Source organism: Chrysemys picta, chromosome 7 (assembly GCF_011386835.1).
Source record: "Chrysemys picta bellii isolate R12L10 chromosome 7, ASM1138683v2, whole genome shotgun sequence".
Lineage (NCBI taxonomy): Eukaryota > Metazoa > Chordata > Testudines > Emydidae > Chrysemys > Chrysemys picta.
In genome coordinates this window covers 59,873,181-59,897,299 of record NC_088797.1, presented here as the reverse complement: position 1 = coordinate 59,897,299, position 24,119 = coordinate 59,873,181, and the positions used below count along the sequence as shown (strand labels likewise).

At 44.5% G+C, this 24,119-nt stretch overlaps 1 protein-coding gene across 27 annotated transcripts in view; it reads left to right on the top strand.

The window, feature by feature from the left end:
- WASHC2C (WASH complex subunit 2C) overlaps window positions 1-24,119 on the top strand; it is a 96,680-nt gene that overhangs the window by 9,681 nt on the left and 62,880 nt on the right. For 2 of the 27 annotated variants that reach the window (XM_065553328.1, XM_065553323.1), the window contains exons 3-19: window positions 1,943-2,008; window positions 2,566-2,680; window positions 2,800-2,973; window positions 4,001-4,094; window positions 4,511-4,569; window positions 5,559-5,612; window positions 6,365-6,466; window positions 7,321-7,408; window positions 8,474-8,542; window positions 9,190-9,305; window positions 12,151-12,223; window positions 13,116-13,172; window positions 14,712-14,876; window positions 15,462-15,586; window positions 17,416-17,508; window positions 18,512-18,619; window positions 21,054-21,170. In XM_065553328.1, the coding sequence (XP_065409400.1) occupies window positions 2,624-2,680; window positions 2,800-2,973; window positions 4,001-4,094; window positions 4,511-4,569; window positions 5,559-5,612; window positions 6,365-6,466; window positions 7,321-7,408; window positions 8,474-8,542; window positions 9,190-9,305; window positions 12,151-12,223; window positions 13,116-13,172; window positions 14,712-14,876; window positions 15,462-15,586; window positions 17,416-17,508; window positions 18,512-18,619; window positions 21,054-21,170 (1,551 nt within the window). In that variant the 5' untranslated portion in view covers window positions 1,943-2,008; window positions 2,566-2,623. Of the gene's footprint in view, window positions 1-1,942; window positions 2,009-2,565; window positions 2,681-2,799; window positions 2,974-4,000; window positions 4,095-4,510; window positions 4,570-5,558; window positions 5,613-6,364; window positions 6,467-7,320; window positions 7,409-8,473; window positions 8,543-9,189; window positions 9,306-12,150; window positions 12,224-13,115; window positions 13,173-14,711; window positions 14,877-15,461; window positions 15,587-17,415; window positions 17,509-18,508; window positions 18,620-21,053; window positions 21,171-24,119 lie in introns of all 27 variants that reach the window. The other 25 variants (XM_065553326.1, XM_065553322.1, XM_065553330.1 and 22 more) reach the window with 13 other exon arrangements.

Here is a 24,119-nt window from a genome sequence, read left to right as displayed (position 1 = left end):
TTGGCAAAGTGATCTCGGTTTTCCAGATGGGCGGATGAGTTGGGGGCATTTCCCTGGTGGCTGCCCCGATCCACCTTATTATGGACTATCTCCTTCACCTTAGAGCCCAGGGCCTGGTGCCCTCGTCAGTCAAGGTGCACCTGGCGGCCATATCAGCCTTCCATCCGCCGGTGCAGGGCCATACGGTATTCTCCCATGCTATGACTGGCCAATTCCTTAAGGGGCCCCATATGTTAGGCCCCCGGTCCTGCAGTGGGACCTAAACCTGGTGTTGGCCCGTCTCACGGGGGCCACCGTTTTGAGCTGCTAGCCACGTGCTCCTGGTCACAACTCTCGTGGAAGGTGGCCTTCCTGGTTGCAATCATGTTGGCTAGGCGGGTCTCAGAACTCAGGGCCATGACCTCCGAGTCCCCATACACGGTGTTTCATAAAGATATGGTCCAGCTCCACCCACAGCCTTCGTTCCTCCTGAAGGTGGTCTCCGCCTATCACATGGGTCAGGACATTTTTCTGCCGGTCCTCTGCCCCAAACCTCATGCGTCCAGTGAGCGCCACCTCCACACGCTGGATGTGAGATGGGCTCTAGCTTTCTACTTGGAGCGGACTAAGCTGTTCAGAAAGTCCTCGCAACTGTTCATCGCCTCGGCCAAGCACATGAAAGGTCGGCCGATCTCCACTCAGCGGCTCTCCAACTGGATCACCTCGTGCATCCGTAGCTGTTATGACCTGGTGGGAATCTGTCCACCACCAATTGTGAAGGCGCACTTGACTCGGGCGCAGGCCTCATCGGCTGCCTTTTTAGCCCATGTCCCCATCCAGGACATTTGTAGGGCTGCTACATGGTTTTGAGTTCACACTTTCACCTCGCATTATGCGATCGTCTCCCAAACCAGGGAGGATGCCAGGTTTGGCAGGGCTGTGCTCCATCCTGAGAATTTGTGAACTCCTACTCACCTCCAACAGATATAGCTTGGAATCACCTATTGTGGAATACACATGAGTAATCGCTTGAAGAAGAAAAGACAGTTACCTTTTCCATAACTGGTGTTTTTCGAGATGTGTTGCTCATGCCTATTCCACATGTTCCCCTCTGTCGGAGCTGTCTGGCAAGAAGGAACTGAGGGTGGTGGGGGGGGGCGCGTGCAGCGTCCCGTTTACCGTGCTGTGGAGGCACCACTCCAGGGGTCACTGGGGCGCTCCGCTACGGGTACTGCTAAGGGAAAAACTTCTGGCACCGGTGCACGTGGCGAGCACGCACCCCTACTGTGGAATAGACATGAGCAACACATCTCGAAGAACACCAGTTATGGAAAAGGTTACTGTCTTTTCTTTTGTTACTGTTCTAATAAATTAGTGCTTTTAAAATTTGACCATTTGTGATATTTGATCTGTCAATTGACTAGTTATTTTTAGAACAAACACCCAACCCTATTCATAAAATTTTTACGATTCTCCTATGAAAGGTGCTATAGAAGTACAAAATATTTTCTACTAAACTGTAGGAAAAAATGCCCAATCTTCTAATGCTAAATTAATACGTGTTTTTTAAATACACCTCTACCCTGATATAACGCGACCCGATATAACACAAATTCGGATATAACACGGTAAAGCAGCATTCCGGGGGGGCGGGGCTGCGCGCTCTGGCGGATCAAAGCAAGTTCGATATAATGCAGTTTCACCTATAACGCGGTAAGATTTTTTGGCTCCCAAGGACAGCGTTATATCTGGGTAGAGGTGTGTATGCATTAGACAGTTCTAAAATAGCATCATGCTGAATCTCTCCGATATAAATGATCGTATTGTTTCTATTTCCTGGAAATGTAGTGGGAATAGAGAGTCAATGTGTTAATTTTTCTATACTTTGTGGACAGTATGTGTTTTTTTCACCAGCTGCAGCAGAATGTTATATTAATTTGAATCAATTCTCTTGAATCCATAGAGAGTATATGATGAAGAAGTAGAAGAATCTATTCCCAAAACTGAAATAGGAGACAAAGCAGAACAGGTTAGATAACTTATATTCTTATGAGTGATGACTGTGTGTTTGGAGCTGTGGAAAACAGAAGTAGACACAAGTTGTTTTGTTTTTGTGTTTTCGTTTTGTTTTTTTACTCTCAGGCACTTGCAACTTAGAGGCTGAATTTTGTTTACTCTTGCAAGTCCTCCACCTGTTGGGTGATTTGAGTCTCACAACCCTAAGAACTCAGGAGCACTCTTGAGGATGACTAGTGTATTGTAACTTCTAGCCCAGTGTCTTGTGTCCAGTAGCCAAGCTTAAATTCTAGTTTTCCAAGAGCAACACGTAATTATAGCAAAAGGGGTAGGAGGCTAAGCACTCGTCCCAAATCCTGGAGTTGTGACTAGACACAGGATTGTGTCTGGCATCCTGTAATGGTGCAAAGCCAGGAAGTCTTTTCTTCATTTGGTAATTAAATGCACTTGGAAGCTAAAAGATCTGTTGTATTTTGGGGTTGGTAAAATGGAATTTAATCTGATGAAAAGATGTATTCAATTCTATCCATTTTAAGCTTACCTAGGTTTTTTTTGTCATTTTAACTATAGTGAAACAGCTCTGAGAGACAGCAATTTTCAGTCTCATTGCTATGGCATAGTTGAACCAATGACCTCTACCATCAGAGGTGGAAACCATACCTCTATGCCACCAAGAGATCTGAAGGTAGCTGTATTGAGAGTGGAATCATGCTGATTTGGAGCTAACCTCCTGCAGTTACGTTTGACAGTGAAAATGACTTTGACTAAAACTAAACACTAATATGGTGTTTCTGTTATTTAAAGGAGAAAACCCGGGAACAAAAAGAAGCAGATTTGATTCCTAAAATCCAGGAAGCGGTGAATTATGGGTTTCAAGTGCTGGACAGTGCATTTGAGCAGCTGGACATCAAAGCAGGCAATTCAGACTCTGAAGAGGAAGAAACTAATGAAAGGGTAGAACTAATACTGGAGCCAAAGGTAAAGAAACTGCCTTTGGGCTGGTCTACACTGGGGGGAGGGCGGGGGGAGAATTGATCTAAGATATGCGACTTCAGCTATGAGAATAGTGTAGCTGAAGTCGATGTATCTTAGATCGACTTACCTCGCGTCCTCACGGTGCGGGATCGACGGCCGCGGCTCCCCTGTTGACTCCGCTTCTGCCTCGCGCCCTGGTTGAGTTTCGGATTCGACAGGGAGTGCGTCCGGGGATCGATTTATCGCATCTAGACGAGACGCGATAAATCGATCCCCAATAGATCGATTACTACCTGCGGATCCGGCGGGTAGTGAAGACGTACCCATTGTGGGGAGCATTGGGCTTGAATCTTCTCGTGTACGCCAGTGCAAGTGGAGAGCAATACCAGCCAAGTTGGTTATGCTGGTGTAAAACTGATACAAATTGCATCAGAATTGGGCCCATTGATTGGGGCTGAAGTGGCAGGCAGCAGCGCCCCTTGCTGAGCTATCTCTGGATTTGTGTAGCTAGCTCCTGTGTCTTAGAGCCAACCAGATAGTAGTTTTATGTACTTGCGAAGAGTACATAGAAAAAGGCCCTGTGCCCTTTTCTTTGGGTTTTCTGATGCATGTTGAAGTACAAGGGGGTAGTTCATATTGATGGGTTTGAGAGGGGGCACATTCAATTTCTGTGTGGGGAGGGGGTCTTAATGAATGTGAACTCTTCGTTCTTTTATGGGGTTTGGAGACAGTTTAATTGATATAGACAACGATCTCCATTGGACCAACAAATAACAGCCCTAACCGTCAATCCTAGACCCAGGACTCCAGCCTAATACTTCTATTCGTCCAGTCTTCATGAGCATTATTCAGCACCTGATTTGGAACCTAAAACTGGTTTGGGATTAAAACATAGTGACTAATGGTCTGCATAGTGTTGGGCTCTTTTAAAAAAAAGAGTGTGGTGTTGTTTTGAAATAGGAACTGTAAAGTGTCTTCTCCATGGCATAGAGATATAAACAAAAGCCCAACCCTCTTTGTCTCTTTACAGGATCTCTATATTGATAGGCCTTTACCTTATTTAATTGGCTCCCAGCTGTTCATGGAACGCGATGATGTTGGGCTGGGGGATTTCTCTAGTGAAGGTTTGTACGGGCGATGGCCTTATTTATGTTGGTAACTAGTTCCTAGCTTATTGCTTATGGCTCATGTTGAAGTGAATGGCTCTGATTATGTCGATTATGTCGTGTGCTGGTGATTTTGGTGACTGATGCACTAAGGGGGGGCGTGCATGCACCATATCAGGTACTTGCTAAGAGCTAAATGTTGTCGTGAACTGGTCGAGCTTAATGTGACTGAGTGCTCAGTGCTTACAAGATCTGATGCTTGTGGGCATGGAATGGAGGGATTATTGTAACCTGTGCTTTTCAAACCAATCTCCTTTACATGGTGTTTAATTCTCCATTTACGATGCTGTAGGCTAGATGTCTGTGTTCTGAAGGCTGGATAGCTGCATGTGTCACTGTGCCTCTGAACTGAGTTCTCTTTTCTGTTTGAACAGAAGGGTCAGTAGACAGTGATCGTGGGAGTGTAATTGACAGTGAAGAAAAAGATGACGAGGTAAGAGGGGACGATAACTGGCTGTTTAAGCTTGTTGGGGCAGGGGCTATTTTTGTTCTGTTTGTACAATGCCTGGCATAGTGGGGTTCTGGCCCATGACTGGAGCTCCTAGGTGCTGTGCTATGATCCAAATAATTTTTTGCATAAACACTTGGGCTTCTTAATAATATGATGGCCTCATTATTTAGAATGACATTTTCCACTCCAACATCACTAAAGGGTTAAATCTCTCTTTTAAATTGTATATTTTAACTGTGATACAAATATTTCACATTGCTGTTCTTGTGCAGTAATTTTTCCTGAAACAAAATCTTTTCAATAGAGCAATAAAGAGACACTAGTTCTAATTTTGCTGCCTGTATTGAGCAAGGCATATTTGGCTGGAATATTTTCAGTCTAATCACTTAGTGTTGAAATGACAGAAAATTAAATCTTCCTGTGGCTACCCATGCGTTGCAGGTATATGCAATGATCCAGTGTGGTGACAGAAAATGAACAGAAACCCCATTCACTGCTTACTCTGTAAACCTGCTTAGCTCCACTGATTATGGTGAACCATAACTTGTGGTTTTTTACCTTTACTGTATCAATCTTTTGCATCTGACAAGCTGTGTCTGTAATGTGTACATTACATGCACCAGCTGTATGCTAATTAGTGGAAGCATGCTCTCCTCTGCTCCTGAAAAGTTTTGCTTTCTGCATTTTGTAAGACTTGAGCTTTCCTTTTGAGCCAGACTAAAACTCCTGTTAAAATATGTTGAACACCTTTCTGAAAACAAAGCCTTAAAAACTCTTGCGCATCAGTCCTGGTCTGTAGTGACTAGTTACTAGACTGCTGGGTTCAGTGACGGAAAGCAAGCTGAATAGGTGCAGTAGGCTGTTTTGGCGGTCAGAACTGCTGCAGGCATGGAATTTTAAAGCATTCTACCTTAGGCACATAAACAAGACAGTGCACACAGTCATGCTATCAAATCACTTTTGCATTCTAGGAATCAGATGATGAATTTGAAAACCCAAGCGAGGATGACCAAAAGCCAGTAAGGGCAAGTACTGTGGAATGGAACAAAAGGCTGTTTGATTTTTAAATCAAGATTGGGTGCTTTTCTGAAATTCCTGCTCTCGGAATTACTTTGGGGAAGTTCTTTGGCTGCGTTTTACAGGCCAGACTAGATGATCATAATAGTCCCTTCTGGCCTGGGAATCAATGTATCTATGTGCTGTACGCAATGGAGATGCAAGGGAGGGGAGATAAGATTTTATAGGGACAGTTGTTCAAAGTCTAAGTTAAAACACGAATCACATCATCTTTCAGATCTCTTGTTTGTGTGCTCAGCATGTTTGGACCAATGGTCCTTGGTTTGGGGGTGGTATGGGGAGTGGGTGAATGCTTTAAAAATGAAGTAAAGCCCACTTGCAGTTCAAGTCCAAACCTTCAGAAATGCACAGTGTCTCAGATAAAACAGAAAAGGCAAAGTAAATAGGGGATGAAGCAGAAGGGAAGGTAGAAACAGAGGTGGGAGGGGTGTATGTGTAATGGTGAGGATACTGTCCTAATCAGATTCTTTGTTATCTCTCTTCCCTTTAGTCAACTGGAGGAACTGTCTGTTAGTGCTGGGTCAGGGAGAATATGCAACATAACTTGGGGCTTAGGACACTTTCTTCCCTGTCATCCCCACTCCCAAAAAAATCATACCCCTAAAACTAGTTGAATGTTCCTGTAAGCAAATTCAGTTCAGTCAGCTGGCCTTTCTCTTCTTAGCTGTAACAGACAACGACTTGTGTTCTTGCTTCTCAGAGAAGGACATTGGTGAGTGATGAGGAGGAAGAGGAGAATGGGTGTGACCTCTTTGGTGACTCTGAAAAAGAGGAAGAGGACTTAGAAGAAAACACAAGGCTGGTAAGGGATTACTGCTGCCAGTGGGAATGAGGCATGATTCCCTCTTGCGGGTGTGAAGGAACTGCAATGCTATCAGTGAGGAAATGAGCAAGCACAGTGATGGCTAAGAGTTCTCTGGCATGGGGTGTTTGCAGAGACTGTTGAGGCTCCTTTCTAGCATTATTGCCTGTTCATGGTACCTCTTGGGATGCCAGAGACCCAGGTTGGCTCCCGAGCAGCCTCTAAAGCTGTGCAAAGTAGATTACTGCACTCCTACATGCAAATGTTGTCTGTCTCTCACTCCGGGGACTGCCCAGAAAAAAGGTGGCGGCTTTAAGAATCTTGAAGACAAGTTGGAAATAGCTTGTGACGCCTGTTGTGATCCATTAAATTACCTGATAATTTAAACTTGCATAACACTTTCTGTCCTGCAGGATTCCAAAGTGCTTCACAAACTGTTAGCATATAGCCCTATTGAAGCAGTGCTACCTCTGGTGTGGAGCATGGCAGCTAATAGGGGAAGGGAAGTGATTTAGCCCAGAATGTTGGGAGAAAACCCTTCCTCTTACACACAGTCCTAGGACGTGAGCTCCCTTCCCTAAGGGTCTGATCTGAACCCCCTTCCTATCCCATGCAATTATGAAGTTGAAACTCTGTGGATTAGCCTCCGATGAATGAAGGGCTGATTGATTCTGCTGGCATCTGTATCTGTGTTTACAGGTACCAAACCTGTTGCTTGCGCTGCTGAGCTGTCCCCTTGGGTAATGTTTTTATCTCTGCCAGTAAGGGGTGAGCCAAACATTCGTTGAGACATAAAATAGGACTTCACTGAAAGGAATACAGTATTCTCTCCCTTCTCCTTGTTGTACCCTCAGAAAAAGAAAAGACCAACGTCGTTTGCAGATGAGCTGGCAGCCCGGATCAAAGGGGATGTGCCTAGCAAACAAGATGAAGAGCAGTCCTGTAAGCTACTCTTTAGTACATGTCTGTGGGGCAGCGCTAGGGTCTTGAGGCTGTTTGAGGAGTTCTTTGTAATAGTGCAATAATATTCTCAGATGTGTGAGTGCGTTTTGCATGAAAGCAAATAGCATGCATCTGTCCTCTTGCAATCAAGACAAGTAAATGATACAGACAATGATGTTCTAATAACACAACATTTGACAATGGGATCCTAAAGGGGTTCTGGCCTGGGGTAGGTATGAATGTCAGGTTGGAATTTGTAGGGAGAACCAGTAGAATCCTCCATTCAGGAACAGGCTAATCACTTCTCCACTTTCCTGCAGTTTAGGTCAGGAAGGGGATTTTTGCCTAGTCTTTTCCCCGCATGGTGTAAAATTGCACATTGGTGAATGCACATTGTTTGGCTGTTTCATCTGACTTAGGGGGAGACGCTGGCCACTAGCCTCTTCCCTTTGTGGCTGCTCTAAGAGTGAGAGAAACAAAATATCTTACTGGTTTAGTGTGTTCAGGCTTTTAAATAAAAGCTAACCTGTCAATATCACTTGTACTCTGAGAAACATTTCTTGCTGCTGGTGTTAGTCCCACCATAGAGACGGATTGTAAAACATTTTTGCCTCTTATTTACTCTTGACATTTAGACCACCTGTTGTTGGTTTTTTATTTTTCCCACTACTTTGCTCAGCTTGAAGGGTCAAACTAGATTGGTCAGTTTCATGCTTAATTTGCAAAATGTTCTTGTTTATGAAAATAGAGGAATCTTCCACATATACCACCATCTAATACTTTTGGACCCAGGGCCCTGATATATGAAGTTTCTAAGTGCTACTGTAATAAAAAAAACACATTTCTATTCACCTCAACCTCTGAAAATGTTCACTCAGTTGAACAATGGGCATAAAACTAGTTTGCAGGGTTGCTTCAGGAAGCTGTGCAATGTAGAAAAATATACAAATAGGCTCTTGTTCTGACTCTGTTTTAAAATGCGTTTATAGCAAACTGGCCTCAGGTAATAAATCACAGGAGTAAAGAGACTCTTTTTAATGACCTCTTCATCTTTTCTTCTCCAAGCCCTGTCAGCAGAAATCAAAACGAAGAAGACTGTGAAAGAAAAGAAGGAAGTCAGAGTTCCATCAGACGGTAGGGCTTCCTCCTCTGCTCTGTAACTTCTGCTTCCAAATTTGGGGCAGAGGGTCAGATCTTCTGGATAAAGGGATATATTCCAGACCTTCAGCACTGTATCAATTAGCATCCTTCATTTTATATGAGTGTGTATGTATGTATGTATGTATAGAGATATACCTATAGCTCAGAGAACTGGAAGGGGCCTTGAAAAGTCATCGAGTCCAGTCCCCCTGCCTTCACTAGCAGGACCAAGTGCTGTCCCTGACAGGTTGGTTTTTTGTGGGTTTTTTTTAGCAGGCCAATGCTCAAACCACTGAGATATCCCTCCTCCCCCCAGTAAAGTAGCCTGTGTTTATGTCTGCACCAAGCAAGAGTAGAAATGGGTGTAGAGGAAGTTCCTGCTCACACATGATCTTACTTGGCATGGTCCAGTTGCTACAGATCTCATGCTTCGTTGCAACAGTGATATGCGCGCAATGTCAGAATTTCTATAGAGTAGACAAAGCTGATTGTTCCCTGCGCATCTGTAAAATCAAAACAGGGTTGTTACCATGGAGCATGTGTGGTTATTTGGCCCCTTCTCCGTGTTTCCCTTCCTGAGAATGCAGAGAAATAGGCCCAGTTAACAGCTCTCTTGCAGTATGTGTGTCCTGTGTTTCTAGATGATGAGGATGACATCTTCAAACCCCCCAAGCTGACTGATGAGGACTTCTCGCCATTTGGTTCGAAGGGTGGCCTTTTCAGTGGCGGGATGGGACTCTTTGATGATGACGAGGAGGTTAGTTACTGGTGGGGTAGAGGGGCATGTGGATTCCTGCACAGATGTCCCCCTAAAAATGGGATTGATGCTGTTGGAAGGTGAGGAGAGAGGAACTCTCTAACTTACCACAACATCTTTCCGGCTTGATCCACAAACATAATGCTCAAGTGAGGTTCTGCATTTTGTTTCTCTCTGCACAATGCCCTTTCTCCAGTAGTGGAGCTAGTATAAAAAGCAATGAAGGGATGGCTTGGCGTTCCAAAAATCACGTTGGAAATAGATTCCTTGGATTCACAAGTTCAGCTCCCAGCTGGGTTGACTCAGCCCTTCTTTTTGAGGTAGATAAATCAAGGAAAGTGCAGTTAACTGAAAAGACCTGTGTGTAGTAAAGACCTTTAAAGGCAGCTCCACACTGATGCTGAAAATCATGTGCCTCTCTTCAGAGGATAGCAGATTTGACCCTGGGATCTTTGGGCTAAATATCCCTCCCACTTGCTCTGCACCATTAGCATGCAGGAATGCTATCAATAACTGCTTTGCCACCCCTACCCCAGAGATACCATATTGCAACAATGCAGTATGTACATAGCTTGTGAAGTGCTGTATGATTTTTTTTGGAATGGAAGGCCAGTTGTATAGACCTAAAACTAATGTTTAATAGCCTCCCTGACCCATCTTAGACTCTTGGTTCACCCCTGGTCCTGTTAACCTTTGATTGTACAACTCCTGGGTACCTGCACTGCCCAGAAAACTTAAAATGTACATTTGTGTGTGTGTGTAAAATTGATTTACAGAGAGATGCAACTAAACTGTCTCTTTTCTCTTCCTCCCCTTCCCCTCCCCCCCATTTATACATGCCTCAGTTCTATGCAGAAAAATGTTGGTATTGTGAAAAGAAACGCTTGTATTTCTAATAAGATTTAAGAATCAGGAGGAAAATAAGAAAAATAACTGCTTTGTGTGTTACAAGCTAGAGTCAGCTGACTTACTTAGAGCAGCAACTGTTGGCTTTTGTGGCTATATCTGCACAGTTCCTCAACAGGCTATTGAGTTACTAGTCATGACCAATGAGACATAAGATAGAAGCATGATATTAACAGTGCACCCACTGATTCAGATGTTTCCTGAGGACAAGACTTTGCTATCTAGCAACTTGTAGAGCAGACTTACCCTGGAGTGGGTGTCAAAGAGTTCACAGAAAGATTCTGACATTTATTGGATATTTTCCAACAGACCAGGAAGCCTCTTTATTATAGATACCTGTCCTCCCATCCCAACTCTGCCTTCATCTGTTTTAAAGCACTAAAAATATATTTCCACTCTAAGCAGCAGTAATAGATTTTTCTTTTAATTACAGGATTGTAGATTTGGGTTTTATCAATACAGATTTGGGTAAAATAACTAGGCTCTTATTTATTATTGTAAAAATTACCTTCATCTTAATTTTTATTAAATGCGTCTACATTGAAAAAGGAAACCATCCTCCATAAAGCTTAGTAGAAGAATGAATCTGCAGCAGGATTCCTCAAGGAGCCTGTTTTCAAACCACTGTGCCCAAATCCCTCTTGTACACTAGGGCTGGGATATTTTTTGAGGTGCCTGGGAGAGTTGGATTCTCAACACTCTCTGAGTTTCAGTGATGCCCAGTTCTTAGGATCCTTGGGTACCTAGGGTGAGATTTTCAAAGTTCTCGTTTTCAAAGTTCTCAGCTGAACATGTGTAAGAATGAACCTAGTTCCATGCAGTCACTGTCCCAGCTTCTGGTAATCTAGCTGGAGCTATGTGGGTTTGGCATGTCTCTAGCCAAGGGAACTATGTGTAGATGTGGAAGGGATTCCGTAGTAGTCAGCTGTTCTTTTGAATTGTAACATGTACTTTTGGGGAGCAGGGGGTATCATGTCGTCTTTAAATGCCAATAATCTAAATCTGTCACACTACATACTACGACCAGTGATGTTAACGCTTTAGTTTGTCCTGGTCTGAAACTTGAGAGATTCATGCTATGATCCTATCTCGCACCGTCCCTCTTATGCCCTGTCTACGTGAAAAAGTTGCATTGGGATAACCTAACAGACAGCTCTGACTGAGGAAAGTCCAGTACTGCCAACCCAAACAAACAAATCACAAGTCAGGCTGAAAAGAATTGTGAGTAGCTTAGAACTCATTTGGAACCACAAGTACGCAGTCAGGCAGCAGCAGAGACCCCCCCCCAAAAAAAAAAGCAAATACAGTAGAGTACTGTTAAATGTAAACTACTAAAAAGGGAAAGTCTAAAAAAAAAAAAAAATTGTCAAGAAACTTTCTGTGCTTGTTTCATTTAAATTAAGATGGTTACATGCAGCATTTTTCTTCTGCAGAGTAAAGTTTCAAAGCTGTATTAAGTCAAAGTTCGGTTGTAAAGTTTTGAAAGAACCACAACATTTTGTTCAAAATTATGAACACTTCAGATTTACAAACAACCTCCATTCCCAAGGTGTTCATAACTCTCAGGTTCTACTGTTAAAACCATTGCAAGCCCACGTGGATGCTTATATTGGTATAGGAGTGGCTCTTTGGTTTAGTGTAAATTGGTTGGGACCAGGTTTAAATTAAACGGAATAAAGCTGCTCTTACACGAAAATAAGTGTCCATAAAAGTTTTACACTGGCTTAACTAAATTGATGCAAGTTTGGGTGGCCAAGCCCTTAGAGGAGGAAGTGAAGCAAAGGGGAAGAATTTTTTCCTAACCCAGAACAAAAATGGAAACCTGCAGAAATGCACACATTTCAACTTCTCCATTGCCGTTGCCCCAAGTCTGTATCTTTGCAGTCAGTTGGTCAAGTTCTCACACTCTCTTCTGTTGTATGTCTTTGTCTTCAATCAGAACGATCTTTTTGCTGAAGCACCAAGAGGGGATGACTCAAAAGAAAAAGAGCTGCGAGCCCCAATAAATGATGGTAAGAACTGATTTGTACAAGGAGCACATGTCTCCGGTTGCACTATAGGTGTCTAGATTCTCTGTGGTTGGTAATTGTCTCTCTCAAAGGGTAATCTGAACCAACCTAGATAAATAGCAAACTAATAAGCTAGAAAAGAAGCTAGTAGTTAACTCTGCTAGATTCTCAACAGAGCGCAAGGTTTTCTGTTCTCAGTGCGGAAATATTTACATTTTTCTTTGATTTTAAAAAGCTAAATGTTTCTCCACTGTAACTTTTTTTATAGTTTATGGCCCCCATCAGGTTGCTGGGTGGGAGGCGTTCCCATTAGGGACTTGATGCAGAGTCAAATGCTTTTCAGTATGGAGTAATTTGCAGCGTGGGGGGAATATGGCCAAATGTCTTTCGAAAATGTTTATACCTAAATTTAGGCTTCTAAATTCATATATGAGCAGCCTGACTCTGAAAAGTGCTGCGTGCCCAGCTGCTCCTACTGAAGTCATCTAACTCCAAAGACTAAATTTTCAAATGCACCTTAGGCTCCTAAGTGATAGTCATTGTTTTAGGGGCACAGAAGGGAGTTTTAAATGATGATGTATAACTTGTGGATACAAGCTCTTGTAAATAACCACACAGGAATTTTTTATTCATGGCATTTTAGTTTCATGGGCATGTTTTGCAACATGGAAGGAACATCTGCACTCACTTTTTGTTTGTTGAGGAAAAACAACCACAGAAATTCAGAGAATGTGTCTAAAGCACATTGATTTGAAGACATTTGGGCTCCTGAACAAAAATGAGAAAGCTCAGTACAATCGTCATTTTTCTTATACTGCAGTATTTGGGGCGTTAATTGTACAAAATGTTTGCATCTATAAGTTATTGTCTTGTCTTGTATTTTCCATAATTTCAGAGCCATCAACAAAGGCTTTACGGAAAGTTCCTGCGGGCGCAGTCTCTCTTTTCCCAGGTATGGTTCAATTGACAGTGACCTGCTTCATACAGGGAACAGATCTCTTGCTTTAAAACACACTACAAAAGCTGTGTTATCCAGCACTTTACCAACCGGAAAGCTCTATAAAGCTGGCATTTCTTATTTTCATTGAAAGTCCAGTTTATAGTCGGGTTGGTGCGGGACCGGCAGGCTCCCTACCTGGCTCCGCGTGGCTCCCCGGAAGTGGCAACATGTCCCTGCTGCTCCTAGGTGGAGGCACGGCTAGGTGGCTCTGCATGCTGCCCCAAGCGCTGGCTCCGCAGCTCCCATTGGCTGGGAACTGTGGCCAGTGGGAGCTGTGCGGGCAGTGCAGCGCGCAGAGCTGCCTAGCCGCACCTCTGCCTAGGAGCAACAGGGATATGTTGCTGCTTGCAGGGAGGCACCTGAGGTGAGCGCCGCCTGGATCCGGCACCCTGCACCACCTCCTGTGCCCCAGCCCTGCCACCCCCGCCCCCAACTCCCTCCCTCCCTCTTAATTGACTGGAATTTTTTTCATTTACCCGCACCCCCAGTTTCCCCAATATGGCAGATAACCCAGCTTTTACTGTACAATGGTTTTAAAGAAAAAAATTATCAAAATGCAGCACTGCTGTATTGGCTGTTCAGCCTCAAACATATGAATTGTGAACATGCTAGGCCTGAATTTCACTGTGTTCTGTGCAATTATAAAGCTTCTGTGGGAGGCATTCGAGAAAGCGTGAATATCAGTGAAATTGGAAGTATCATTTCTAAACTACCATAATCTTGGATAGCTTTATTTTTAAGAGTCTGTTTGTATCAGTGATTCATATACTGAATGTATAAAGGCGGATATTGTATGGATACAGTTCAGTCCTATTCCTATTTCAAGCAGTAGTCTGAGCTGCATTTAAAAAGTTGGCTAGATCTTTACAGTATTGTGCCGTTTCTTCATGCTAGCATGTTAAGTTTGTTTTGAAGGAGGCGTTTAAACTTCTTCTTTCCCTCATGATCAAAAAGAGAAGAAATAGTTACAGAACTCCCTGGCCCCCTTAGTTTCTCTTAGGAAGCTGCTCTGTGTGGGGAAGAGCTTCTGGAAGTATTTTTAGTTTTGAACTGCACAGCATGTTGCACATTTTAAGTGTAGTAACAAAAGCAAACTGAGGTAACATGTTTGCACCAAAGTCTTATTTTTATATATTGGATATATTTCTTCCTATATCATGCCATTCTGGCTGGTTCTAAGACTGTCTAGATGAGCTCAGAATTCCCTCATACCTTTTCACTAATGCATCAGGGATGGCTTTGGCACAGGGTTAGGTCAGATGCCATCTTGCTCCTCTGGAGCAAGTGCACACTTTATCAGTGTTGGAGCTGGCTAGACTGTCTGTTGCAAGCAAATGAGGTGATGAATTTAGTCCTCTCTTCCTATTCAGGAATTGTGCAAGTAGATCGTGAATTCTATTAATTTAATCACTGTTCAAAAATCACTGGCTAAATAGCTCTTAAACTTTGTAGTCAGTGTTCAGTCAAATTATTCCATATTCTGACTCGCAGGTGGGAATGACGTGTTTAGTTCAGCCTCTGTTCTCGTGGAGAAAGAAAACAAGAAGCCCGTGGAGCAGAGCGCAGACAAAGGCCCCAAACAGCCTGAGAAAGTCAGTCTGTTTGATGACGATGACGACTTTTTTGTGGAACCAACTAACAAACATTTGAAATCGGGTAAAGTGTGTTTGGAAAACTATAAAAGGTCATAGAAACTAGGGCCAATGGGGACCTGCGGGTCCTGAAATCCCCCCTGCACCTGGTGTTATTTCTGCCTCAGCTGTTCCACTGTCTCATCTGTATCCGATCCCTCTGAACGTTACCATCAGTGATGTCTCTGATCTTTCTTGGCAGCTGTTGGCCATTCACTCTTAAGGTTTTTTTTTTTTCTGGGAGGCTTTTTAGTGTTAGGCGATATTTAATTTTAGTTCAGAAGAGCTGTATGCGTCTAGATGGGAGTGCACACTCAGGGTGTGTGGGGAGGATGGAGAACTGCAGCACCCATTGACGTTTTGGCTAATGACCTTTGTACCCAACTGACGCTTCACCTTGTGAGCTAGCCCAACCAACCCACCCACCCCCATTTAAAAAAAAAAAAAAAGACTTCTGTTGCTCATTGCTGTCATTCTGCTCTCTACAGACGAGACTGTACTCCTTCTAGAATGTCACAACCTCTCTTGTGATCAGTGATAGCTGGTCTCTTCCAACAGAAAACATTCCCCAATATAAATGTGTATTTTATTTCTTTTTTTTTTAACAAAGTCAAATCCACTGCTGATTTCTTTGACAATGATGATGGCGACTTATTCAAGAAAAAGCCTGAAGTTGTTCCTGCAGCTGTCATTAAGGCAGCTGAAGGGCGTAAAGAATCCATGGGAGGGAAAAAGGTAACGTTAGAAGTGGATTTTTCCATTGTGCGCAAAGAACTGATCTGAGAGGAATAGTTAGGCCACTCTGGCTCTAACGCTGCTGGAGTCCATCCCACAGAATAACAGGAATGTTGTTTGTCTCTATGAACGTGATGCTTAGTTTCCAGATTCCTCCCCAGCTAGCTCTGGGGGTTGCCTGTATGCCTTCTGCAGCTCTTTGTCTTTCTGGGATTCCTGCCAGAGGTTTCCTGTGCTGCAGGGTTGGTCTCGGGGAGTCTTACCAAGGCTGGAGTTGGTCTCCTCTGTCATGTGCCTCTCTTGTTCCTCCTCTTGCTCTGTAGCAGCTGGCAGAAACTGGCTGTGAAGTAGAGCTGGGAGGAATTTCCTGGCTGAGTAGTTTATTTGCTGAAAAATGCAGTTTCAGGTCGACCGAAGCAATTCATGAATTCAGGTCAAGCTTGGCTAATAGTTTTGGCTGACTAAAAATGGGGAAAATAAATTTTCAAAAGTCAAAATGGATCATTTTGACACTTTTTTGTCTCTAAACAATGTTTTGTTTAGAAATTTAGCAAGATTGACTTAAATATTTGTTTAAAAGGGTAAACTTCTGGTGAAATGTTTCATACTTGGTACTCCTCTACCCCGATATAACACTGTCCTCGGGAGCCAAAAAATCTCACCGTGTTATAGGTGAGACCACGTTACATCAGGGTAGGGAGAGGAACTGCTTTTACCGCTCCCCGCCCCAGTTTCTATCCCCTCCCCCCTCAGCTGTTTGGCCTGGCAAGCCTGGAATGGGGGGGGGGGGCAGCGCGGCAGCGGCGCGCTCAGGGGAGGAGGCGGAGATGAGCTGGAGTGGTTCCTCTGCACCCCCGTTACTTGCTGTGGGCCCCCCCCCCCCAGCTCGCCTCCGCTCCATCTCCTCCCACGAGCGCGCCGCAGCTCCGGTTTTCCCACCCTCCCCCCCAATCAGCTGTTTTGCGCGGCAAGCCTGGGAGGGAGGAGAAGCAGAGCTGAGCGGCACGCTCGTGGGAGGAGGCGGAGGCAGAGGTGAGCTGGGGCAGGGGGGCCGCAGCAAGTAAGGGGCAGGGCAGAGGAACTGCTCCCCACCCCAGCTCACCTCCACTCCGCCGTTGCCTCCTCCCACGAGCGCTTCTCCTCCCTCCCAGGCTTGCCGCGCTAAACAGCTGATTGGCGTGGCAAGCCTGGGAGGAATGGGGGGAGAAGTGGCGCTGCAGTGTGCTCATGGGAGGAGGTGAAGCTGAGGTGAGCTGCGGCGGGGGGGCCCCGGGGAGGGCCGCAGCAAGTAACGGGGAGGGGGGGCAGAGGAACTGCTTGCGGTAACGCGAATTCGGCTATAGCGAGGTAAAGCAGCCCCATCTCCCGGAGTGCTGCTTTACCGCGTTATATCCGAATTCGTGTTATATCGGACTGCATTATATCAGGGTAGAGGTGTACTTATTAACTTAGGGTTGTAGTACTCTCCCATTGGCTAGTTCATTTCTCTTGTCTCTACAGGGGCTTATCCAGGAAAATATAGCCAAGCAGTGCCATGGAATCCCTATAAGTGCCTCCTGTTGAAGTCAATGGGAGTTATATGCAAAAAAATCTATGACCAGCACTTAAAATCATCCTTATGCAGCTGAGGCTCTGCAGAAAGATCTGTTTTCAAAACTATGTGGGTCATAGTTCTCTAGTGTCTGGATCAGAATTTCCTAGGTTTTAGCCATCCCTTTTCAACAGTTGGGACACTTAGCAGGCCAGCTACCAGCAGAGCTACCAAAGAGGAATGTAAAGTGTGTGGTTGCATTGATTTAAATAGGTGCTGATGTGTTCTTGTTTTGAAGAGTCAACCATCTTCCACTGAGGACTCCAAGTCTTTATATGACATACTTCCCAAAAACCAAAGAGGCCTATTCTCTGATGAAGAAGATTCTGAAGTAAGTGCTAAATGCTCTTGGATCTAAATGGAATTCTAAGGGGCCTGGACCGCAACATGACTGCATTTCTACTGCCACGTTACCTAAAACCCATTCCTGTTGAGAGATGTCTCAAATCGTTTCTTACCTCCAAGGAATGGGATCTCTGGTATGATTCCCCCAAAAAACACTCTCTCCAGCAGGAGCAGTTTCTCTCTCCCAGCATTTTCCACCAATTTTAAAAATTCTATTTTGCATGCACACAGAGGCGTGAGATGGAAGGTTAAATGAAGTAAAAAGGCAGGAAAGAGCATCTGACCCTTGGATTTGCTTCAATATGTACAGGGGTAATGCGAGCTCTTCAGTCCCTGTCTTCTTGCTTCCCAGCTTGGACCTGACCTGGAGCCTTCAGAGCAGACATGCCAAACCTGTGAAAAAATGCAGAAATTGGGCTTGTTTTTGGGTTAATTGGCTTGTGAGCTGCTTGCTGGCTAGTTTTTGGCTTGTAGCTTGTTGCTTCTTTTTTTGTTTGTTTTTGATCGGCTCCTGGCAAGCAGGGGCGAGAGAGAGAGTCAGGGGTGCACAGCAGGCCCGCCACAGTCCCAAACTGCACGCCGGAGGGATCTAATCACATTGAGTGTTGGGGTTCTTAGGGATTGGCTTGTTTTTGGCCTTGTTTTGAAATGGGATTAGCTTGATTTTTGGCTTATTGTGAAAGTGGGGGTGCTTATTTACTGCGTAAAAGTTGGCAACTGCTTCAGAGAACTCCCAGGAGAAGTTGCATGCACTCAATATTTCTGAATCGGGCTGAAGGTGTATTCAGTAGGGCCCCAAAATCTTTTCTGTGAAAGTGTGGCCTCTGGTTTAGGCATGGTGAGAATCAGCCATCTTATTCCTCTTCAGTAGTACACCAAACAGTCACTTTTTGAATAAATGCAAAGTGCATATTGTATTTCCAAGTTCTTAAACCCTGTTTCTCTCATCTCAACCTGTCTTGCTAAGTGACTGTGTTTGGTTCTAGCAGGACTTGTTTTCATCGAGTCAAATGGGGAAGTCAAAGAGCACATCTCTGCCGCCTAGCAAGTCAGTCACAAAAACCCCACTCTCCCTCTTTGACGACGAGGATGAAGAGGTAAGTGCCTCCCCATCACTGGTCGCACTTTCTCTGTAGCCCACTCCTCGGCTCTGTGAGCAAGGTAAAGCTGTTAAAAGGGTCACTGTTCACATGCCAGGTTTTAGTGCCATGTAAAACTTGGCAGCATATCTCCTCCTGTAACAGATTGAGCGTAATGGTTGCTTGAGAAGGGGTACAGACAACTGCAATCTTTGATTTATTACTTTGTACTCTTCTAGTCCTCTTCATCCCTGGAGCTAAAGCAGAGTCTGTATCCTCCACTTTGGAGATGGGGAAGCTGAGAGCTGAGGTGATTTGCTCAGGGTTACTTGGTCAGTGGTGGAGCTGGTGCCCTATTCTCCAAGATATGCTGCCTTTCTAGTGGGTAATAACTATGGACAGGTTCACGGTATTCTTAATTTAGTGTGTCTTGTGGTACTGCCCAAAAGCCCCCATCCTAGGCGCTGTACAAACACACAGGGAAGCATCTCCTCTGCTTTTCAAGAGCTTACAATCCATCTTTGGACACCCAGCCCCCAGAGTAAACTAGCCTGCCCCACAATCATACCCTGACTGTGATGAGGTGTCAGCAGATTGTGGCAGGCCTGTGACTTATGCAAATTCCAGAGCCGTCCTCTGAGAGCACCTTGCCTCCAGCTCCCAGCTCTTCCCATCTGGGACCGTTAGCAGAAGCTCCCCATTGCTTAGCAAACCATTCTACTGGGCATTCCTGATTTTGGGTTTTTTGCAAAGTTTCTAACCAGGAATCAAAGTTCAACTGGAAAAACTTTTAAGGGATTCTGTTTTGATCCCACTTCATAAGAGTCTTGTACATGGACAAGTACCGCGTTCACCAGGTGTCTTTTTACATGTACAGTAGGCCACACGACTGTTGCAGATCAGGATCCTGGTCTCTTTCCCAGATGCAACAGTGCTTTGTATTTGCTTTCCTGTTCTGTTGGAAAGAGTCCCTCCTCCATCCCTAGTCTGCAGAGATGACAGCTGTTTGTAGTGGTTTGCTAGGCTACAGCAGAGCTGCTGAGCAGTGGGTTGTGGCTGGGAAGACTTGAACTGCAGTAATGAGCTGTTCAACATATGGTGGTATATCTGTCCCTGTGATGGAGAAATTTCCTCTGAGGCCAGGGTCAGAGAGGTGTTGGGGATCAGCTAGTAATGATCCGGGGGTAGTTTCTCTCTTTCTCAAAGAATAAATATGAATACATCTTTTGACTGTCAGAAAAACTTCCCATCTCGTGAGGCTCTTTGAAATGAAAGTACAGTGTATCTCCTAAAGCTCTGCCATAGACAGCCAGTTACAATATCCTAATCGGGAAGATGTGCACATGCCTAAACTGAGTATCCATGTGGTCTTATTGATTTGTAATGTTTGCCATCTTACACCACCTTCTTGCTGTCTTCTTCACTGACCTTGTCTACCCGAACAAACTTCATATAGCCATAATTCACCACTACCACCACCCAGATCCACCACTTTTAGCATGACAAAGCTAAGATGACATGTTATCTAACGTGCCGGAGGGCTAATCTACACTACCATGCTACATCAGTGCAGCTGTAGCACATTGCTGAAGACGCGCTATGCCCATGGGAGAGTGCTCTCCTGTCGGCATAATTACTCCACCTCAACGAGAGGCGGAAGCTATGTCGGTGGGAGAGCATCTCCTCCTGACACAGCATGGTTTAGACACCGCTTTAAGTCAATGTAACTTATGTTGCTCGGGGGGTGGCTTTTCCACATCCTTGGGTGACATTATTTACATGGACTTAAGTGGTAGTGTAGATAAGCCCTGAGTCCTGTTAGCAACTGTGGTGATTTACAGCTACAAAGCCAGCTACTGTAGATGCGAGACAAGGGCTGTGTCCAACATGAGGACAGAAAATAAATGACAGTGCAAAATAAACAATGATGGAAAGCGTACGTGCAAGCTGCAGTCAGTAGAGAACCTCTTTCAAAGTGAGGGTGTGGTCTTTAAAATATCCTTTTCACATCCTAGGTTTAAAAGCCTGGTAGATGTAGTTCTTAATCACGTTACAAATTGGAAGTCCCCAGCTGAAACAGAAGTTACAGAATAAAGCCAAAGCCTGCAATGGGAAAATTGACTTTAGGGAGACGGGGTGGGAGTCCTGGCTAGCCGATCCCATTGCAGGACCAGGTTCTTATCCTAGCTTGTCAGGTTGTTGAAAGCGTTGATACTTACAGGCTTTTGGTGTGTAACTTCTCTACTAAACATCTGTGGATGCCTTGGCTGAGAACCGTTCGCTCTATGGTATCTGAAGCTGTTGTCCTTTGAATAGGTTTTGGTGGAAGTATTTATATTTCCTTAACCAGTTGAATGTAGTTCAGCCAAGAAACAGATGTTGATAGGAACCTGAGTGCTGATGCACACCAAGTACCAGGCAAAGTTACCTTTCTTGGCTTTAATATTTTTAGGATCTGTTTGGTACTGCACCTGCTAAGAAGCAACAGTCAAAACCACCCCAGGAGAAGGCAAAACAATCGGAGCTCCTCAAAAAAGCCTCTGGCTCGTTGTTCAGCAGTGATGAGGAGGTACTGTAGAGCGAGATGCATTTTAAAGGGGGGTATTGGGGTTACAGCTCTCCAAAAGGTGAAATGTTCAATAGAGCATTCGCTCCGATGCACTCGAGTGTGGACTGTTAAGTGCTTGGGCTGTGTCTACAGACAATGCTCCTTCCAGCTGTTGTAGTATATCTGTGGGGCTGGGGAGAGCTCTATGTTCTCTTTAGCTGCATGCACCATGGGACTGGCTGGCAGAAGTACCATGGCAGGGAAAATTTGCTGGAGGTAGGCTATAAGTGTCTAACAGAAAATGGCACAGCAGCCTCCTGCCAAGAAGGGTGACTTAGAGCTGACCTACAAAAGAGGAAAAAAGAGCATGAACTCCTTTACCCCAAAACTTTCAGGCCCTTTTTATACACATTAGTAGTAATCAGGGTTTATTTAGAAATATGGGGGAATTAGAAAACAAGATTTGACCTGTCTCTGTTGGAAGCGCTAGTTGGATGACTCGGGTACAGGGCTTGGGAGCTCTCCCAGCCCCTAATCAAAGAGTTGGAGGTTGTTGAATCCTTAATCAAGGTTTGCAGCCAAGTACTTGAGTTAACAAAGTGTCAGCATGACCCACTTGAAAGGAACTTTACTGTGTGATTTAAAACTCACATTCCTGCTTAATTAATCATAAGAACGGTCATACTGGGTCAGACCAAATGTCCATCTAGCCCAGTATCCTGTCTTCCAACAGTGACCAATGCCAGGTGCCCCAGAGGGAATGAACAGAACAGGTAATCATCAAGTCATCCATCCCCTGTCGCCCATTCCCAGCTTCTGGCAAACAGAGGCTAGGGACACCATCCCTGCCCATCCTGGCTAATAGCCATTGATGGACCTATTCTCCATGAACTTACAGTAACTCCTCGCTTAACATTGTAGTTATGTTCTTGAAAAATGCAACTTTAAGCGAAATTATGTTAAGTGAATCCAATTTCCCCATAAGAATTAATGTAAATGGGGGGGGGGGGGGGGGTTAGGTTCCAGGGAATTTTTTTTCAACAGACAAAAAACAATATATTATATAGATATACACAGAGTATACATTTTAAACAAACAATTTAATACTGTTCACAGCTATGATGATTGTAAAGCTTGGTTGAGGTGGTGAAGTTAGAGGGGGAAGAGGGAAGGATATTTCCCAGGGAATGCCTTGCTGCTAAATGATGAACTAGCACTCGGCTGAGCCCTCAAGGGATAACACATTGTTAATGTAGCCTCTCCTCAAGGCAGCATGAACAGGAGGGAGGGGAGACAGCATAGCAGACAGGCACACATCCCTTGTGTGTGGGAGCAAGAGAGATGCACACTGCCCCTTCAAGTAAGCTGACCCACTCTTAAGTGCATTGTCTTTTTAAGTGGATCAGGAAGTTGAGACAGCAGCTGCTGCCCCAAGCTCTCTCTGTCTCTCTCCCTCCATGTTTCCTCCCTGCTCTATATGGAGAAGGGGTAAGCGGGGTGCAGGGGAGAGGGGGACACCCTGACATTAGCCCCCATCTTTCTCCCCCCCCTGCACAGCAAGCAGGAGTCTCTGGGAGCAGCTCCAAGGCAGAGGGCAGGAGCAGCAAAGGACAGTGGGGGAAGGGACAGTTGAACTGCCAATTGATAGCCTGCTGGGTGGCTGCAGCACAGGGAACTTAGGGAAGGGGGGAGCTGATGGGGCTGCTGGTCCACTCTGGTTCCAAGCCCCCACCAGCTAGCTGCAACGGGCTGCTCTTCCTGCAAGCAGTGGATAAAGCAGGCGGCTGCCAAACGACATTAGAAGGGAGCATTGCACAACTTTAAACGAGCATGTTTCCTAATTGATCAGCAACGTAACAACGTTAACTGGGATGACTTTAAGTGAGGAGTTACTGTACCTAGTTCTTTTTTGAACCCTGTTGTATTTCACTGCTGCTTTAGTGACTGTCATAAAACTACTGGCTTTTCAGGTAACCTATAATGTTGTTGTTTTTTTTAAGGTAGATGAGACATGAATATCTAATATGAAAGTAAAGCAAGGCCGAATTTAAAAAAAGCCTTTGTCATTTTTTTAATACTGCATCCCTTTCCTACTTTATGAAGTGATCTTCCATCTGCAGACCACCTGTAACATAAAGGGATAAAGAGACTCACTGTAAGCATGAAAATAGAGAAAATATTTCTGGGATCTGCAGTATTCCATATTGAGTTAAATTCTGACTTCTCCCTTAGATAAAATGTCGATATGTAAATAGCTTTGTCGCAGAAAGAGACAGGTATGCTATTGCTCTGTTAACCTAGCCTTTCAGAAAACTGTCTTCAGCCAACCCGTTTTAACAGCAAAGGTGTACATTTAACTGTTCTCTTCCCATCTCAGCACATTCACCTCCAATTGAGGCATGAACATAAGTCTAGTTGGGCCATTTAAGAGTTAACACTGTATTTAGCATGGTCAATTATTTTGTTAACCCAAGAGGAAAAACTGCCTTAATATTACAGTTAGAAGTCAGGAAATGAGGCAGCATTGTTACTGATATTATCTCAGGATACTGCATAGTGTGTCAAGTATCAGGGGGAGCCGTGTTAGTCTGTATCTACAAAAACAACAAGGAGTCTGGTGGCACCTTAAAGACTAACAGCTTTATTTGGGCATAAGCTTTCATGGGTAAAAACCTCACTGCATCCGAAGAAGTGAGGTTTTTACCCACGAAAGTTTATGCCCAAATAAAGCTGTTAGTCTTTAAGGTGCCACCAGACTCCTTGTTGTGTTTGCATCGTGTGTGTTTCCGCACTCCTCTAACTGTCTAATAGTCAAAATGTTATGGGTCAAATGCTCAAAAAGAACAAGTTTCTCCCTTCTGTGGCAGCATAACAGGGGCAGATCTCCGAGATGCTAGTACTCATTTATACCTGCAACTCATTTAGCATCTGCTAAATGGGAGCCAGGCCTATGTCCTGAAAGCTTGTGCA